At 38.1% G+C, this 20,611-nt stretch overlaps 2 protein-coding genes, 1 long non-coding RNA gene and 1 pseudogene across 3 annotated transcripts; 2 read left to right on the forward strand and 2 right to left on the reverse strand.

The window, feature by feature from the left end:
- Positions 1-3,267: 3,267 nt before the first annotated feature.
- Positions 3,268-4,685, reverse strand: LOC116935690 (annotated as a pseudogene).
- A 551-nt stretch (positions 4,686-5,236) lies between these two features.
- Positions 5,237-6,762, forward strand: LOC116935672. The gene is made up of 4 exons (XM_032942953.1): positions 5,237-5,540; positions 5,695-5,756; positions 5,897-5,943; positions 6,567-6,762. The coding sequence occupies exons 1-4, from the start codon at positions 5,237-5,239 to the stop codon at positions 6,760-6,762; spliced, it is 609 nt and encodes a 202-aa protein (XP_032798844.1).
- A 4,706-nt stretch (positions 6,763-11,468) lies between these two features.
- On the forward strand, positions 11,469-12,452 carry LOC123466578 (the record flags this gene model as incomplete). The annotated part of the gene is made up of 1 exon (XM_045166839.1): positions 11,469-12,452. A coding segment is annotated over exon 1 (945 nt), but the record flags the coding sequence as incomplete, so codon positions are not given.
- A 6,408-nt stretch (positions 12,453-18,860) lies between these two features.
- LOC123466575 lies at positions 18,861-19,391 on the reverse strand. Its single transcript, XR_006641453.1, has 2 exons — positions 19,333-19,391; positions 18,861-19,264 (listed from the first exon to the last, which is right to left on the reverse strand). It is a non-coding gene; the product is annotated as an uncharacterized LOC123466575 (long non-coding RNA).
- Between the last annotated feature and the right edge of the window lie 1,220 nt (positions 19,392-20,611).

Genomic DNA, 20,611 nt, shown 5'->3' on the forward strand with positions numbered 1-20,611 from the left:
ATTCAAGTAAGAAACTCGGACTTGAAAACTCAAAAGTCGAGCATTAAAACTAAGTTAAGTCTCTCGAATCTCAAGGTACCTTTTAGGTGCCTTGAAACTGACTTACGGGCTTAAGTTCTATAAGTAGCGGTGAGAAGAGGCAGTGGCGTTGCGTTTGTTTAGACAATGGCCGATTATTGTAATGACGTCATTGATGAATTCTTGGAGGATATGGGTAATTTAACTGATAATTTTGACAATTTATCTACGGGGAGTGATAATGAATTGCGAGCCGAAAATCGCCGAGCCAAAAAGCGTCGTCTTATTCCATTTTATCGTAAAAGGAAAGATATTCGAAAAAGAAGTTATTTTTCTGCTGACAAATTAATGGCGACTTTTAGGTTCGATCGACCTTCTATAGAATTCATCACAGGTTTTATCACACAAAAATTAATGCAGAATTGATTCCCCTTTTGAAAAATTTTTATTTTTCAGCACTTATTGCCGATATTTTACCACGACGAAAGACAAAAGCACAGCGGAATTTATTTCCGCTGGATGAAAGGGGAATTCCCTTTGGGGAAGGGGAATTCCCTTTCCAACTTCTTTTTGCTATGACTTAGACACTTAAAATTCGTCTGCAACCACGAGAAGAATTTTGAGCAACGTCCTCTGCCATTGGCTGAGTTGCCAATTTCAAGTCAAGTTGCATTTTAAAGCTAAGTCTAAGTTAAGTCCTGGGGAAAACTTCATCTTTTTGTGTTCGGAATAACACCTTGACTCGAGATTGAAAGTTTCTAACTTTAGCTCAAAACTTGACTTAACTCGGACTTAACTTAGATTGTTTCAAGTCAAGTTTTCCTTAAGTTCAAGTCGCCGTTCGGAATACGACCCCTGATTTGAATGTCGGTAAAATATCCCCAAGATTAAAGTCTGGACGTCGATTACCGAGATTTTTCTCGTTAACAATCTCTGCATCTTTGTTAGAGCTTGGTGTGACACACCCTTTTGCAGTATGACTACATATCTAGTCGGTGTCTACATTTCATCTTCTTACTTTTCGACCAAATGAAAAGACACGCAGCAGTGATAACGGTTACCACTAGAGTGAAAAGAAATCCTGATTCTCTAAAAGAGTTTGCTAGATGGATTTCATGCATGATGTTCAACAGCAAGTTGAAAGTGGCTCTTAAACAACCTGAAGCGCAGGCTTCAAAGAAACTACTGACTTTGATAACCTCCCCTTGCATTGCTTTATTCCAAAACAAGATTTCTTTAAACGCTGGATAACGGCATTCCTCAACGAATGATCTTCTTTGAAGGACAGTTTACCTATTATTACCCAGTGACTATTTTACGCTCGCTGTCGACGACATTTATGGTTTGAACAACATCAAACTGAGCATACCACAAATCAGCAACAAAACATTTGCGGTGACAGACAGCAGTTTGATAGAAAATCTAAAAGAAGAAGCGGAGACTTTCCAACACATTCCATCAGCATCGACAGCATGGCGCAGATTACTTGCTGAAATTCCTGTCCCAGCAGCTGAAACAATCGGACTACTAGTAACACTCAGTGTTCACTAACGCTATCGGTATGCCCCCATGAAAACACACAAGTAAGACAGTGACAGTGCAGCTTCCTGGGGTGGAATTCTAACCGTATGAAGTTTTTTGCTTATTTCCATACTGACATATCGAATTCTAAATCATACTTGAAGTATTTGAGGGCGTTTAAGTACACTTAAATATAAGCAAAATTTGACTGTTTTTTAAGCCAACAATTTGTTGGCTTAAACGCAGAAAAGTATGCTTAAACGGATATGTTAATAAATGTTTTCGGTTATGAGGTGGCTCTATAGAATAAACGCTAGTGTTTTTCTTAACAGTTTTCTAAAGAATGAATGGTGATAGAGGGTTGAATGAAGAGCTAGAGTTTCATTTAAATGACCTAGACAAAATGAATAACGATTTAACAAGTAGCGATGACGACGAAATTCGGCGTGAAAGACGCATTGAAGTAAGAACAAGAATGGTACCTTTTTATTCAAGGTGTAAGGATATGTATGAAGAGTTTTTTTATCACCAACAGTTATAAAAAACATTTCGTTTTGACAGGCAGTCACTCCAATTCATAGAAGGTAAAGTGTTTTTCATGGAAATAATTTCGATTGGTGTATGCCTGGAGATAATATATTTTATAATTACAGCAATGATTTCTGAAAGACTTGAACGGAAATTAAATGGCCGAAAGTTTCTAACACCAATGCAACAACTTCTCGCTGCTCTTAATTGCTATGCAACAGGCACATTTTAAAAAGAAGTTGGGCCTGCTCTTAGAATGAGCCAATCGTCTGTGTGTCGCAGTGTACACGACGTTTCAAATGGTTTATGTTCGATTGCACAACAATGGATATTATTTCCTCGAAACTTGAATGCCGTATGAATGCTAAATTCTAAAACAAATTGTCCAGTCTCACAGATTTTCATTGCATTCTAGATATGTGTTGAATTTGCGGAATTTGCCGGTTTTCGTGGTATTATTGGTGCAATCGACGGGAGTCATATCAAGTTACAGAGACCATGGATTGACGAGAGAATTTATGTGAACCGTAAAAAATTTCACTCTATAAACGTACAGATTAGCCCACATTATAAAAGCACGTCTCGTTTCAGAATACAGTTTTGTCTTACTATCATAATTAAGGCAATTTGTGATGCAAATGGAAAGGTGTTGAGTATTTATGCCAAGAAACCGAGAAGCACCAATGACGCAGCTATGTTTTTAGAAAGCGCAATCGGTCAACGGCTAGCAAGAGGAAATTTTTCTCCTTTTCATTTGATTGGAGACAGTGGATATGCTTGCACACCATATTTACTTACACCATATGCTGCACCAATCCCTGAAGCTGAACGCAGATATAATGTTGCTCACAGAAAATCAAGATGCATCATTGAACGTTTATTTGGTATGGTAAAGTGCAGGTTCCCGTCACTTTTCTTTGGCATACGCATGCAGCCCGGTCAAGCTTGTCGTGTAATAATGGCTTACTTTGTCCTTCATAATATTGTTCTATCACGAAGGCAACCAGATTTCGATGACGAGGGAATTGTACCGTTTGAAGAAGAAGAATATGATAATCAACCAGACAGGCAAGAGAATTTGGCACAAGAAATTCTACGTCTACGAAGACAAGGTTTTGCACAAAAAAAAAACGACAACGGATTATTTTAAATGATTTTTCTCGTTGAATGAATTTTTTTGCTGTCAAAACTTTGTATTGCACTGCCTTTTATAATACAGCATTGACCCCAAAAACTAGTACACTTTCACACATCTCTTTCAGATAAATTGAGACGGATTGTTCAGGATTTCTAGCAGATCCGGTGGTATTTCTTTTTCAACGTTGATTGGTTTCCCAATGAGCTGTCTTACTGCTATGACAGAATGAAGTAAGTCAAACCTGTCTCTCGCCAACCTTTTAGAAACGGAAATATTAGATTTCTCTGCATGAGATCTCTTTGCTCGATTGACGACATCACGAAGAGCCAAAGGGACTCTATCTAAAGAAGATTCATCTATTCTAGTAGAAGAACTTGATGTGGCAAGTGGAGACACTTTTGGTGCAGACTCAGCAGTCATTCTCGTGGCTTGAGACCGTTTTGCTACAACCAAATTGGTAGAGAGTGTTGTTGACTTGGCGGACAATACCGGAATTGATGCACGCATTGGTACCAAAGCAACAAGTTGAGGTGTGGTCACGCTATCAGCGATGTCAGCATTACTTAAACTTCGACATAATGATGATTGATTCGATCGACCAGCATCCAATTCAGCGTCGAAAAGAAAGTTATCATCGCTGTCGTTATTCAGTGGTCCAACAATTTGTCCTCTAAGTTTCATGAAATTCAGTACATCACTTAGCTAACCAAAAAATAATAACTTACGAAAAATCACATGTACTGGAATTCACAGATTGGCAGATGTTTGTAAAATCTATTCCAACGGAAGCGTTTTCAATAACGTCTGTCTCTACTCCACCCTGCGATACAAACTTTGTTAGCTTGATTTATCGAACAATAATTTCTCAAAAACTTACAGATATGCTGTTTCCCGGCAAAGCTGCACTTCTTTTGCCCCAAATCATGTTCACAATGTTTTCGTAAATTGGTTTCATTTGAACAGCCTTTCCTCTTCCTAGATAACACGTACATGCTTTAATTTCTTGATTTTTAATTGAATTGAAACACAAGTTTCTTCTAGAGACTTCTTGTGTTCTTTTAAATTTTTCCTAGCTTCAGACGACAAATTATAGCATTTTTTCTTTGTTTCTTCTCTAGCTCGAGGTTATTGGCTAGGACATTGTTGATTAAATATTGCAACTATTTCATCCCAATGTTGCTGTTTGATTTTGTTCGTAACTGTACTTGATTGTGCGCCAAATATAATATCTTTGAGGAAAAAAAACACTCAATAAGTAAAATAATCACAGCAATATTTTTAAACAAGAAAGTTGGAACTCTTTAGTCTAATCATTTTGCTTTGAATACCTTTCGTGCGGTTAGCAATAGCTCGTCAATAAGGATTTCAATTTCACTTTTACTCCATGTTGCAGAGGCGTTACGTACCATGACTGTTATTGTAATTATAACAAACAAGCAACTGATAACTAAAATGTTTTTAGAATGCAACATCGAATACAAATGAAAACGTCGTCTATTATTCCAAATGCCTAGATCCCTTCCAAAAGTTATTCTCATTGACTATTACAATATAAAATACGCTCCTCCTTACTGAAGTAAAAATATTATTTTCTTGCTTAATGCTTAACCAAGCCAAGTAGAAAGTCATACTTAAGACGACCTCAGAATACGGGTTGAACTTATGAAATAAGTATACTTAAATAAGCATAATATTTTCAGACTTTTACTTAACACTTGAGCTTAACTTTAAGTCGCGGTTGGAATTCTACCCCTGGGGTAGAATTCTGAACCAAAGTTTAAGTCAGTTTTTGTACTTAACTTTGGGTTTTCGTACTTAACGTACCAATTTTCTTACTTAAGTCCAAAAATGTGATTCTCAACCCAAATTGTTGTAAGTCAAGTGATGTTTTTTACTTGACTTTGTCAAGTTTCTTACTTGACTTTCTCAAAAGTGTAATCCAACCATTTGTTGGATTAACGACCTCTAAGTATGACTTTACAGTGCGAATTCATTGTAGTTGGGCTAAATTTAATAATTTTTTGCAGACGAATGTCAAAATTGTTTGATAAACAAATATGTCGAGCTCTAGCAGCAACACAGAATCGAGTGACTAGTTGTTCTAGTGATGATGGTATCTTTGATGTGGATCACTTTCTGAATGATATAAATGTGTTTCTTGGTGAAAATAGAAGCGATAGTGAAGATAGTGTTCAACGTCAAGAAGTTAGAAGAAGCATACGTGATAGAATGCAACCTTTCTACAAGAAACGCAAAGACATTCTTGAATATTTCGATGATGAAAAAATACGAAGAACATTTAGATTTGACAGCGCTTCCATTAAATTTATTACAGGTAAATAACATGATATGTCGATGACAAACCAGTGTTTTTATAAATAATTTTTTTAGAACTTGTTGCACCACATTTGCCTAAAAGAAAGACTAAACTAAACGTAAAATAACACCAATTGATCAAGTATTGATTGCACTGCAGTTTTATGCCACAGGAACTTTCCAAACGGTTGTTGGCAATGTATTGAAAGTTAGCCAGGCTTCTATTTCAAGATGTGTACGTGATGTTTCTTTGGCCCTTACACCCTTACACAATCACAATTACCCCCATCAATTACATTTGTTTCCCTGCTGACTTGTTGAAGGTAAAGAACCAATATTTATCATATTAATCCCTACTAACTGCTTATTTTGTAGCTAAAACATGATTTTCAGAATATTGCTAGAATGCATGGTGTTGTTGGGTGTGTTGACGGAACACATGTACATATCACGCGCCCCTTTGACCACGAAAAGGACTATGTTAACAGAAATAATTATCATTCGATCAATGTACAAGTAATGTTATTCTTGTTATTTGGTTATTCTCAAATTCTAGTCTTCATCTTGTTTTTAAAGGGAATTTGTAATGCTCATTGTCGGTTCCTATCTGTTAACGCAACGAAACCGGGAAGTTGCCACGATTCTGCTGTATTCAAGGGAAGTCTTATATGAAAGAAATTTATTAACGGAGTTTTCTGAAATGGTTTCCTTCTTGGGGACAGTGGTTATGCCTGTGCAACATACCTACTTACGCCATATGGAGATCCTTCAACACCGAAAAAGGTAGTGATAAAAGCGGGTAGCCATTTTTATTGGTGTTAGTTAGTTATATTCATATTGTATATCCCTAATATGAGAGATTCAATCAATCTCACAAAGCTACAAGGTGCACAGTTGAACGTGCATTTTGGCATTTTGAAAAAGAGGACTTATTGCCTACGTGGTGAATTACGTTTCTCATCAACAAGAAGTTCTAGGTCAGTATTCAGAACCTAAAATTGTAGTTTGCAATTCTTTTTTACGTGTCCTTTTCCTCTCTATACAGGGTTATAGTAGCATGTTGTGTTCTCCACAACATAGCTCTTGATCGTAACCAGTATTTGTATGAAGACGAAATGGAGGATTTATCCGACGATGACAACGACGATTCTCCTGATAGGCGTAATGAAAATATGTCTAATTCCCTTATTCGTCTCCTAGGTTTTGCCAAGAGGATCAGAATAACGAATAATTCATTTTAAAAATTGTATTCACACCAATGTTCATGCGTAATACAACTACAATTGGTCAGACAAATAAACAATAGTTCATGAAGATCATTGGGGAGCTCAGATACTTCGAATGGGACGCCTAGCTCACGTCGAACTTGTATAACCAATAGGAAAACCTTCAGTCGACGTTCTTTTACGTGGTAGCTCACAGATGTTGCAGTATCTTCACAAACAGAAAATTTCGTTTTCCTCCCAACCTGATTTACACTCATCGGTGTTGCCTTTAGCCTCTTATTTTTATCTAACGAAGTGTCAGCAGACGCTAAAGGAGACCTTGATGGTAAAATAATGCCTTAATGACGATGGAGTGTAAGTTACAAGTTGACGGGATGTACAAGCTGGTTAGGAATTTCCAGAATCAAACTCACCTTCATCAACAGGTGTACGTGGTTGATCGCCTGGAAACGGTGTTGAGGACCTGGAGTATTTGACAAATCCTCTCTGCAATTAATAACACGTTTTTTTTAGTAATATGTTAACACATCAACTAATATAATAATGAAATTAAGAGACTTGCTGCTCTAAAAGATGCATGTGTACTTGGTTTCTAATCTCTGCATCTTGCATCAATAGCTGAAAATCACCATTAGAAGATTCTGAAATGCTAGACAGTTTGACAGTTTCTGAGTCAATGCTATCCAAAATTTCTACACCAGCAAGACTGGGATTGTCTTTTTTTAACAATTGTGTATACATTTTGTCGTATACAGCCTTCAGTTCAAAACATGGTTAAAGCATGGTTAACCATGGTTAAACCTATGGACTTAACCAACTTTAAGTCAAGTATTTTGCTTGACTTACACCTTTGTTCAGAATTCCACTCCTGAAAGTCGAAAATTATTTGCGAGAACATGCACCGGAACCAACGGTGACGGCGAATGTCAAGATTTTAGAGGCTTGTTAGAAGAACTGTTATTTTTATTCGTAATTTAGTAGGCCACCAGGTGTCGGAAATTCCGACGGATGAAGCTCGCAGCCCTCGTCCGAGAGACAGCCCTTTGGCAGAAGCAGCCTAGACTCAGCCGAGTCATCTTCAGTGGATAGCCGCGCCACCGAGGATAGGGAAGTCGGACAGCAAGGCAAAACGACTTAAGACGGCCTAAAGCTCGCAAGAGCCGTAGTTGAGAGGCTGGAGCGCGAGACAATGACATCGGAACTTCTGGAGTGCTTTTCCATGTATATGGAGACACCTGTTGTGGGTGAAAAGAACGACGGGAGGGTTGAACTCATTGAGGCGGTGCCTGCAGAGTTCTTCCCGCCAGAATATTGGTTCAGTTCCCGCAGGGTTATCGGGAAGGTTACAGATCGATAGCCGGCAAGGGACATCATCATCAACTGGTTCCCTCTATTCCAAGATCGGACGCTCAAACAAGATTAGACAACGGTGAAATTTTCCCCATGTTTCTAAGGGACTGTTCAGCCATTGAAATACACTCATTTTTCTTCACCGAGCCCTCGTGTTGAGTCGTTTCCTCTAATCTCCTTATTTCTCAAAGTTAAGGTACAGATCCCTGCCGTTACCGCTCTCACTCTAGCCTGCCCAGCCGTCAAGCCCGCGACCTCAGACGATTCCCGCTGCAGCCAAGGATCAAGTTCATCACCGCCACGAGTAATACTCGATCAGCCGCAACCTCTGCTAAGCCCGATAAGGCTAAACAGATATCCCGGCATTGTCCGGCCATATTCGGCCGATTCGTCCAAGACAAATACCGAAGACATCAAGTCGTAGTCCGATCAAGGCAATGACTGAAGGCTGTTGTCTCTAAGCGTGCTATGGCATTACTCGTAAAAGTTATCCGCGTAAGATCAAATCAGTCTGGCAGGCTCACCCCCGGAAGTTAACTGTCAATCTGAGCCAGCAGTTAACTAACCCTTCGGAATATTATCCTGAAACCAGGATTACTGTAAGACAGAGTCGCTTAGTTGCTGATTTTGGTGAAGGAAGGTTGTTAAAATTTTTCCTTAAGTAAGAGCAGACGTCAATTTAGTGTCATATGGCTATTACAATAAAACATTCAGCAAAGTGCCTGCATTTACCTTTATTTCTAAACGATTTTCCTCAGGAGATATCATAACTAACAAGGGTAATCCATATCAAAGGTGCTATGCAAAATGAATCATTTTCAAATTTTTACTTAAAAGGGAAAGTCAGTACTATTTGAGACACAATAAGAGAGTAAAAACCAAAAAAGCAAGTTGAAAAGAACTTTGAATTAGAGAATAATATGGGTGTACTGAATATATAAATTTTGGGGTTTCGTTACATTACAAACTGCTAGCTCAATGGCAACCAGTTAGTTTCCTTTTTAAACTGATCCACTGAAAAGTGGCAGAAATTTTCGACAAATTACTGAACTTAAAACTTTTAGCTGCTTTACGTTTAAAATTCACATTGAAAAATAAAAAAATCTTTCTTACAACAAGTGCGAAGTCTGTACAATAGGTAGTTCATCGCTCTATGGAGATCCGATCTAATCTACCCATACTAACTGTAAAGACAATTTTTAGCATCATAAAACACTTTAGCGTACATGGCAATGTCCCAATGATCAACGGTTTGTGTGGACAGCAGTTCGTTAAAGTTTGTTTTAAGCAACTAAGATGTAAAAATCCAAACAACTGTGTTGTGATTGTGTAAAGAACCAAAACAATTTATTCTTTATTATTTTCATTATTTTTCCTACCCTTTATTCTTACGTAACATTAATTTTCTATACGCCCCTCTTTTCTATGTAATTTCTTCCTTAGACGTTTTACAGACTGATTTACCCTTCAAACGTTTCAACTTAATTTTCTTGTAGTTCGACCTTCATGAAACCCGTATAAAAACTTTTGTTCTATAGAAAATAGCGAGAGTCACTTTTCACAAATCAGTTCCTAAAAGAGTTGTTCCCCAATTTTTTGTGCTACTGAAATAAACTTTACTAGAAACGACAATGAAAAAGTAAGTTAAAATATTAATAACTTACATTTGGTGGCAGCGGAGTCGAACTCGGCTTTCGTGTTAAGTTGAATAGCGTGTGTTTTTGTTTTTTTTGTTTTATTGTTTGTTTTAAATTTTGTGGTAATAAGTGTTACTTATTACCTTCTCTTCGTTTTTTGGCTTCCAATTTGGTTGAATTTTTTGATAACTTTTCATAGTTATAAAAGAACATGCTTTGTTAGGAATTAGTTCGTTATAAAAGATGAGGGCAAATGAAGATAGCGGTTTAGAAACCACTTTAGAAAGAAGATCTGTAAGAAAAGGACCACTAATACAAAGATTTGTTCGATCAGTACGTGAAAGGTTCACTCCTTTAAGATCAGGAGGCGGGTCGACGTCAATTTTGAGAAATAACGAAAATCTAGGTGTCGAACTAGATAGTGATAGCCCACATCAATCAGATATTGATCTTCTTGATTCCAATGAAATTAAAGAATTGAGAAATGATGATCAGTGGAACGAAGTACTTAATATGCAAGTATCATCACAAGACGAAACCGTAGTCGAACCCCTGATAGGCGAGGAGACAAGAGAATTGCTATCATATAATCAACTTCTAGAACAGGCTCGGGCAATTACGGACCTTGAAAAAACAACAGATAGGGTAGAAAACACAGAAGATATCTCTATAGATTTCCAAAAACTAGAACTAGTAAATGAAGAGAACCAAGATCGGGCATGGTTTTATCAGCAATACGGAAATACGAGAATAACGGAAATTCCTGTTGACGATCTTATTTTTGAATTACAGTATTTACTTCGAAGTGAAAAAAAAATAGAGTTAACAAACAAAGAAGTAGGAACAGCCTTAAGAGCATTACTCTTAACCGAACCCACAATTTTGACACCAATAGAACTCTTTAAGCACTGTGGTCTAAAAACATACTACGAAAGTACTGATTCAGAGTATGAATCAGTGCATTCGGGAGAACAACAAAATAGGTCAGAATCAGACTTAGTGCCCCAATCTTTAGTAACACTCGAAACTGAGGAAGAAAGTTCTAAAAACAGCGTACCCATCAAAATTGTAAGAGCGGAAATCCACACGCAAGGTGATCAGATTCCTTTAGATTGTCCTAAATCGACCCCTAGTACCACAACAATCACTTGTCCGGCGGTTACTCATTCACAGTCAAGTATGAATACTCAAATTCCTCAATCACAGTCAGCGTCCACTCCGTGTAACTATTTACCGTATCAAGGACTACAAAGTCGGAAAGTCTCCTTTACTCCAGCGTCGATCGTTGAGCAGTCAAACAAAAACATGCAAAATAACCCTTCAGAAGAAACAAACCAAGACATGCCCATTAAAATATACGTAAAAGAATTGAGCCGTTTGATGGAATCCGGAATGGATTATGAGGATGCTTCTAAAGCAGCTGATTGTATTATGCAACACGTTCTAACGAATACTAAACGTTGCATTAATTCCTCTCAGAAAACGAAGCCTAATGGACAGCCTGTTTTTAGAACTAGCTCTCAGCCTTCATATCTTACCTCAACCCCTTTACATACACAACCACTTGCGTTAAGTGGACAAAGTGTAAAAATCCCAAGCATGTACAATAAGCAAAGTAATAACGGAGCAACTCCAAAGTATTCAGTTACCAGCTCCATTCCTAAAATGAATCCCTTAGTAATGTGTCCGTCAAAAGTAAACAGTATAGGAAACACAAACAATTTTATTTCTAACGCCATCGATAAAAATAAAAAGTTACAACAAAGCCAAGCAATGACGTTATTTAGTAACGTCGGAATTTACGTAGACCGTGAACGCTCCGGTCGCTTTGATGACTGGCTTGCACATCTAGAATCAGTACTGGTTTTAGGCGATTTTGAGGAGTCAAGAAAAATTATCTTACTACGCTCCAAATTGTATGGTGAAGCGGCTGATGAGTTTGATAACTTTAAACTTGAAAACCCAATTAGCGCGCAAATTTACGACAGAGTAAAGGAGTGTTTAATTAAACTTTTCCACTCTACAGAGACCAGATCTAAACAAAGCGTTGAATTTCATAATATGCAACGGGAACCCGAAGAGAATATGAGACGTTATGCGAATCGTATACGCAAGGCCTTCCACTTAGCGTATCCTATAAAAACCACGATAGATAAAGCAACAGCTTTTTCCAGAGAACAAATTATGATGGACAGATTTCTGGAAGGGCTGTCTTTCGACGTCCAGACCAGACTTAAGTATAAAGAATTCGCAACTTTTGAAAAACTCATAGAAAAAGCTGAAATGACGGCCATGGCAGTAGAAGAAGCCCAAGTTAGATCCAGACTAAATGCTTTTCAGGCCAAATACGTCGAACCTAATAGAGAATTTACTAAAGTAAAGGAAGCTTTAGATCGCCTTAGTTCCCAGGTGGAATCAAACACTCACCAAAAACATTTAGAAGAAAACATGGAGAAAATGCAAAGACAATTATCCACCAGGAGAAACGTGAGTTTTTCACAGCGCTCACCACAGTTAAACCCTCCAATCAATAAAACAGGGGATTTATATTTTTGTGATTTTCACAACGATTGGGGCTATCACTCAATAAACAATTGTAAAGCAAGGGAGAGTCAAGCTAATGATAAATGTTTTCGTTGTAAAGAAATTGGACACCGAGCAAACTTTTGTCCCCAGATAAAAAATTTGAAACCCACTCCTCCAGAGGGTTATGACGGAAATGGGAAAAAACTTCCTTTGTTTGAAGAAAGGGGAAACTAAAAACTACCGATGTAAGCGTTGGGCCCCTCGGTGGAACTAAGAAAAAGCCCCGACATCATATAAATAGTTTAGCAGTAAAATCTACAGTTCCTAGGATAAGAATAAAAATAGGAAGTTCTGTTGTAAAAGCGCTGTTTGACACTGGAGCCGAGAGAAGCGTTATTAGCAGCACATTTTTTCATAAGCTTAAAGAAGGAAAGGAATTAATTAATTTCACTAAAGAGGTAGATGTGGATCTTTTCAGCATAAATGACAGGCGCCTCGTCACGGAAGGCACAATTACCGTTAACTTTTTTGTGGCAGAAGAAACGCCACGCCAAGCACTTAGGCAGAAATTCATAGTCGTAAATGGAATTGTTGAAGATTTCGTTCTAGGGCGCGATGCACTTTGGAAACATCAGTTTATCTATAACGGAAAACAACAGTCCATCTACCGAGTCCCGGAAATTGATCACTTCCAGGAAACAGAAAATCCCTTTGTGATTAGGAAATCTTTGAGAATTCCTCCAAATTCCACTAGTCTCCTAGAGACTAGAGAAGAGGAAACTCACCCTTTCAACCCTCTCAATACTTGTCATTTTGTTAGATGCTGTAATATTCCCTCCGGGCTTAGCTTGGAACCCTACATCTCTACGACACCAAATCGTTCGCTCCGTGTGGTGGCTGTTAATGGAACAGATAAAACCATATTTCTACCTCGCCTTACAGTGTTAGGAACCCTTCATATTTCCAGACCTTCAAGAAAGCCAGTTGAAACAATGGCTTCAATTAGCGTAGCCTCAGTTCCAATCAACACAGCAGCCGTTGAGTCGGCTCTTCCAGACATAGATGAGGAAAACAAAGAGAATTTGCGTAGATTAATAATAAATAATTATAACAGTTTTGCTTTTAAAACAAGTGAGTTAGGCCATACTACTTTAGTAAAACATGTCATTGACACACAAGGACAAGGTCCTATTCGTCAAAGGGCATATCGCACGTCTCCAAAACAAAAAGAGATAGCTAAAAATATCATTGATGAACTGATGCAAAATAAAATAATTCGTTATTCGATGTCCCCGTGGGCAGCCCCGATAGTATTAGTAAGTAAGAAAACAGGGGATGTCCGTTTGTGTGTAGATTTTAGAAAATTAAATGCAATTACAAAAAAGATTCTTTCCCTTTACCTCGTATTGACGACGTTTTAGATTTACTTGTGGGACAGGGGTATTTTTCCACATTAGATCTTGCCTCCGGATATTGGCAAATTGAGCTCGAGGAGGAATCCAAAGAAAAAACAGCCTTCATAGTCGATGACAATTTGTACGAATGGAATCGTTTGGCGTTTGGTTTAACCAACGCCCCGGGAACGTTTCAAAGACTGATGAATTCAGTTTTACGAAGAGTTATTGGAAAAATTTGTCTCGTTTATCTTGACGACATAATAATTTTTTCAAGAACAATTGAAGAGCATTTTAGCAATTTGAAGACTGTTTTTTCCCTCTTAGAAAACGCGCACCTAAAAATGAAATTGTCAAAATGTGAATTTTTAGCGCAATCCGTTTCCTATCTTGGACACGTAATCACGGCTGAAGGAATAAAACCAGACCCTGCTAAAATTGAAATCCTTGTTAATTACAAAAGACCTGGTACAGTAAAAGAATTACAATCTTTTTTGGGACTAGCCAGTTACTACAGACGATTTGTAAAAATTTCTCTACCGTCGCCCACCCCTTGTTATCACAGACCAAAGGAAAACCTACTGATAGTGTAACTTGGAAAACAGATGAAATTGCAGCTTTTGAGTACTTGCGACAATGTTTAATATCAGAACCTATCTTGATATATCCGGATTTTTCAAAGGAATTTCTGATTTACACGGATGCAAGTAACTATGGCTTAGGAGCCGTCCTTTCTCAGATGAAAGACGGAAAGGACCAACCTATAGCCTATGCAAGCATACATCTTAATAAAGGGGAAATCAAGTATTCGACAATAGAAAAAGAGGCTGCAGCAGTAGTGTTTGGGATAAAACGTTTCCGACATTACTTACAAGATCAACCTTTTGTTATTGTAAGTGATCACAGGCCTCTTCAGTGGTTGCAGACTTTTAAAGACGAAACAGGGCGACTAGGTAGATGGGCGATCTTGTTATCTAATATGAAGTTCAGTGTTAAGTACCGACCAGGTCGAGTACACGAAAATGCTGATTTTCTTTCTAGAATACCGATGAATCTAATATCTGCCATTCCTGCAAACAACAACGTAATGTGTCAAGAACAGCAGAAAGATTCTCTGTGCAAAGCAATCGTTACGTTTTTGGAACAAAACGAACCTTGGAAAAAAGAAGATGGCCCGATGCCTTCTTGGGTCGGTGAAATAGATTATTTCTTTGTAGAAAATGGTCTTTTATGTAAACACTACGAACCTACGTCAGTGAAAAGAAGAAACTTTGAACAGTGTCAAGTGGTTGTTCCACTTTCTCTGAGAAAGCAACTTTTACAAGAATATCATGATTCTCCATTGTCAGGACATATGGCAACTAGGCGAACATTCTTTCGTCTAAGGGACAAATACTATTGGCCTACCATGTTACGGGATGTTAAGGAATATTGCACTTCTTGTGAACCTTGTGCGCTGGGACGTCGAGTGCACAGTACGAAAGCCTATCTCAACCCGTTAGACCTCGCTACAAGACCTTTTGAAGTATTGGGCTTAGATTTCCTAGGTCCAATCAAACCGCATTCACTTCAAGGAAACAATTATATATTAGTAATCACGGATTACTTTTCTAAATGGATAGAAGTCATTCCTCTTACCAACTGTACCGCCCTCAGTACTAGTAAAGCCTTAGTAGAACGAATTATTTTACATCATGGTCCCCCGAAAGCAATAATTACAGATCGAGGCAGTAATTTTACTTCTGAATTATTCTCTGCGCTTTGTAGAGCTTTAAACATTAAACGCATGAAAACAACTGCGTATCACCCTCAGACTAATGGGCAAACAGAGCGATTCAACAAAACTGTTGTTGAAATGATAAGGAAATATTTGGAGAATGGATTCGAGCGGTGGGAGGATATTTTAGGCCCCGTTGTTTTCGCTTATAATAATTCTGTCCACTCGTCAACACTTGAGACTCCATATTTTCTAAATCACGGTCGTGATCCAGTCATGCCGATTGATCAATTCCTCCGTCCTATTCCCCCAGTAATAGTTACTCCCTCAGACTATAAAAGTCAAATTATGAAACGCTTACACGAAGCCTTTCAGCTTGTAAAAATCAATCTTTCCCAAGCTCGTGAACAACAAAAAGCCCAGTACGATAAACGCGTAAAAGAGCAAAAATTTAACGTAGGAGATAAAGTTTTACTAGATATGCGAACGCCCTTGGCGAGAATTAGTAAAAAACTCATTCCACGTTTTATAGGCCCTTTTAGAATTTTGAAAGTAAGCAACAATAGTACTGTGGAAATACAACAAGACGTAGGAAAACAAACTCAGCTTGTACATGTGAATCGAATAAAACCCCTATTTGAGTCAATGATCTGGAAAGACGAACCAGGTGTTGACTTTTTTTATGTAAGAATTGAGAAACAAGCCGAAAAATTCGTACAAGAAACCGTAGATGAACTCGAAACTTTTCCTCTACCCCTAGAAACAAACCTTCAATCTGAGTTAGAACAAATTCCTTGTGAAAAAGAAACTCCTACTCAAAATTTGATAAGATCCCCACCCACAATTCCTCCTACTCCAAATGTAATGATAAGTTCACCAACAATTTCCTTACCTTCCAAACCGATTCCAGAGACGTCAACCTTACCCATACAACCAGAGCGTCGCCTCGGGTTACGTCCTCGAAATCTTTTAAAACCAGTTGTCAAATTATGAAATTGTATTGCTGTAATTTTTTTTTGTTCATTACGTTCGAATCACTTTAACTAGCTTTAAAAACCGTGTTTAAATTCTAAAAACTTTGTATTAGTTATCTTAATAATTCATAGAATGGATCCCTGAAATTGATTTTTAAATTACTTTTCTCATAGATTATGTCTTCTACCCCTCCTCATCATACCGTTTTTCTGTCGCCTCCATGCTCTTAACATCACTATTTGTAATTGTACGGCTGCTCAGCCAAAAGGGTTCCTAAAATTCACTAGCGATGACTGTGATTATCAAATAAGCCCCCTTCCCGCTATTCCAGTATATTATGATGTCTATTCTACTCTTCCCCAAATTACCCGTTTTGTTGGCCATTCGTGTACCATATGGCTGGAAAAGAAACACATCTATACTGACTTCTGGGGTTGGCAAACTCCAAGTCAATCAAGAGTGCCAATAGAAGTCAATGCACATGAATGTGAAAAAATGCGTGATTCCCGATTGTGCCATGGCAAAAGCATGGACTACTTAGGAAACAATAAGTGGTCGTTCGAACGTATTCCAAACGTGCAGGGTAGCTGGCTTCAAGTCACAGGTGATCAGCTGATCAACTGTCGATTAGAAGAAGTTACTTTAGAAACTGAGTGCGCTAACTGTACGATAAGTTCACCCATTGGCGATATACCGGGAGGGATCAACGGATCCGTTTCTCACAACCTAGTGACCATTGTCTGGAAAGAATCGTTAAGAGAAGTTCAACAGTGCAAACTAAGGCTTGTGGAAACAGGTATCGCTCAACGTTACCTGACTAACAACAGTGAAATAGTAAGAATTCGTGACGTCGAACAACAACTTGACTTTGTTTACAATACAACTAACAAAGAATATTGTAATTCATCCGAAAAAAGTTACAAACAAGTAATCGGAATGGACAAAGTTATTTTACGTTTACATTCTTTAACTGATACCAACGCTCATCCGAGTAAACCACTGGAAGAAGACATCGAAAAAATTGCTGACATTATCCGGGCTGAAATCAGCGGAGCAGCACATTCTCAATACGCACGAGACCGAACTACCGATGGAATAAATGGAGTGGCTCGAGAAATTCGAGCTCTGCAATGTGAAAATCGAGTGCTGGCACACAAAACTGCTATCGCCACCGCACAACACAGTGGATGGCTTGCTGCCAGTTACCTTAATTTACCCACATGTAGCAAATTGATAGCCACTGGTGAATCGGTCAGCGTCTATCAATGCTCCCCGAAAAATTCAACGATCACCACTGAAATCACAAGCTGTGGTCCTCAACCCAAACTCGGCGACTACACTTTAGACACTGAAGGATGGGAACTGACGCCTTACACCCCCTGTTACTGGCACAAAAATTTCGTCAACATCAACGGTCGAGCACATTTCTACAAAAACAGTTCTTGGCATCCAATCGTCCCCGGTGTAATAATCCAAGGACATAGTTTGATCAACACTTTGCCGTATGAAATTGATAAGCTACTCGCACTAAGTTTACACCCCGCGCTAACCCCCCACCCGATGAGCACCGCAGCTGCAATCGCCGAGATAATAGCTGCTGCTAAAGAAGAACATAGCATCGACCTTGGAAATCCTTTTCACATGAGCACTCTTCTTTCCTCACTCCAAAAAGAAAAGAACGTTTCCCTGTCGTCTAAGATTCTTAGTTGGTCAAGTAACATTTGTAGTCTTCTAGGGATGGGATTTATCGGATTCTTTTTCTTTCATTTTTGTGGAGTAGGTTCCCTTATTGCAAGATACATACCTTGTTGTTCTTTTCTAAGTACTTGTAACCCTTTCACTTGCTTCACCAAAACATCTGATAATGATATAGAAGTAGGCCACCCCGCGTTATTAAACCCCTCAAATCCATCCCCGCCCATTACTATTGTAAACTTACCCGCCTCTGTTCAACAACCCGCCCCGGAACTTTTTGCCCCATCAGCCCCTTTTCTACAAAGAGAGCCTCCACGGAACAAATTCCACCAGGACGCACTAAGACAAGCGCATCGAGAAGCAGCTGTTCTGTTGAATTAATTAATGTTGTTTTCTTGTTTTGTTTTGTCTCACTTTCTATTCCGTTCCAAATTTGACCTTGATTGATTGCGAGACGCAATCTTTTGGAACCGGATAGCTATGTAAAGAACCAAAACAATTTATTCTTTATTATTTTCATTATTTTTCCTACCCTTTATTCTTACGTAACATTAATTTTCTATACGCCCCTCTTTTCTATGTAATTTCTTCCTTAGACGTTTTACAGACTGATTTACCCTTCAAACGTTTCAACTTAATTTTCTTGTAGTTCGACCTTCATGAAACCCGTATAAAAACTTTTGTTCTATAGAAAATAGCGAGAGTCACTTTTCACAAATCAGTTCCTAAAAGAGTTGTTCCCCAATTTTTTGTGCTACTGAAATAAACTTTACTAGAAACGACAATGAAAAAGTAAGTTAAAATATTAATAACTTACAATTGAAAGTGATTGTGTTGTATTGACTGATAATTTCATTAGAAAAAAATGATCGGCAAGCTTACTTCATAGGCAGAAGATTTTTGAACTCTGAGAACTTGTACGATTTTAGTGAATTAGATTCAATAACTCTTGGAACTCAAATTATCAACACGTTGTCTAATAATCTTGAATATTAGTACTAGATGTTTTCAAATTTTTTAAAATACCAATTATTCACAACACTTTGATTTATAACAAAATTAAGATAGGATCCTCAAATAATTCTCTCTTTCTTAATTAATTCGGATCTTCAACGAAATCAAATCTCCCAATCGCCGATGAGGAAGAAGTCTTCGATATACAAATCAGACCAGTTAGTGATGCAGCCTCTAATATGCTAGCAGCAGTCAGCGTGTACAGTATCCTGCACAAAAAGGTGAACCAATTTATTTTGAAAAAGCCATCTATGGGTAGAAAATATTAATGGTATACCTTTTTAAGGAGAGGTAGGGTGGTTTTGGCGCAAAATCATCATTAGGGTTGGGTAATGTCAGTCCAGACACTTTTTTTTTATCTTGGTATTAAATGTCTGGGAAAAAGTGTAGACTGTATTATCGGTAGACTCCCCTACCCCCCGGCTAAGTAGAACAATTTCTGCAATACAAATCAGACTCTTTCCATTACTCGTTATTGCCATTATCGCGTCGGGGAATCGAGTAGCATATGAAAACACCAAATTCATTTTATCAGGATGCTAGCTATCTGATAGTCCATTGGATATATAGGACTGTTAACAGCCCACCGGGCAACATAGGCCTTTTAAAAGGAATAGAACACACGACTTGAGAGGGCCTGAAGATTGAGCCTTTTTACCGCGCAAAAGGGAGAATAGGCATTAAGCAATGCAAGTAATAAACTTTATTATCCTACTGTCACGTCCAAATTCCTGGTCCAAGTGAGGGGGGTTAACCTGATTGTGGACGTGACAGTAGGAAAATAAAGACCGAGAGTTTCTTTTCTTTTTCTCTTCTGCTTTCTCCTATCGTCTGCGGCTCTCGGAGCCTCCCTGCAGGGTCTTAATGGTTCTCAAGCAGATGTTAAGAGATCTATAGATGTTAAGAGTATCAAAGATGTTAAGAGTCTCATAGATGTTATGAGATACAAACAGATTTTAAGAGTACTTACCGTTAGTTGACCTTGTCCTCCGCAAGAGTGAAACTTTCTCCCCTCTTCTCTAACCATCACGTTAACCTTCACGATGGAGGGTGACCGGGGAGATAACAGGAAACATTCTGTTAAAATGGATGTTATTTTAGTATTATTTTATGGAAATAAAAGAATGTGGGGTATTCCTGACGAAGGACAAGAATATCAAGATCTAATTCCGAAATCAGCACCATATTTTTATATACCGGAAGGAAAGCATTATCCTGAGAGAGAAAGATGACATGAAGCTATAAAATTGATGTTTGGACAAAATGTCAGATACCGGCTAAAAATCTCTGAGGATAAAAAATTTTAGTTTGAAGAATTAATTTGACTTTAACAGGATGTTGATTTACATTGGTTCTGGACATATATGGAATCAGAGTATGGCTATCTATTTAAAAATACAAGAACTGGGAAAGAATTTTCTGAATGGGTAAGCCAAAAACACAAAAAACAAAGAGAAAAGTGTGCTCCGGTAAAATCACATGGATACACTTTACCGGGTTATAACTTCTGTGGACCAAAAAATTCAATGGAATTCGTTTTTACCACAATATTAGAT

Source organism: Daphnia magna, unplaced genomic scaffold, assembly GCF_020631705.1.
Source record: "Daphnia magna isolate NIES unplaced genomic scaffold, ASM2063170v1.1 Dm_contigs103, whole genome shotgun sequence".
Taxonomy (NCBI): Eukaryota; Metazoa; Arthropoda; class Branchiopoda; order Diplostraca; family Daphniidae; genus Daphnia; species Daphnia magna.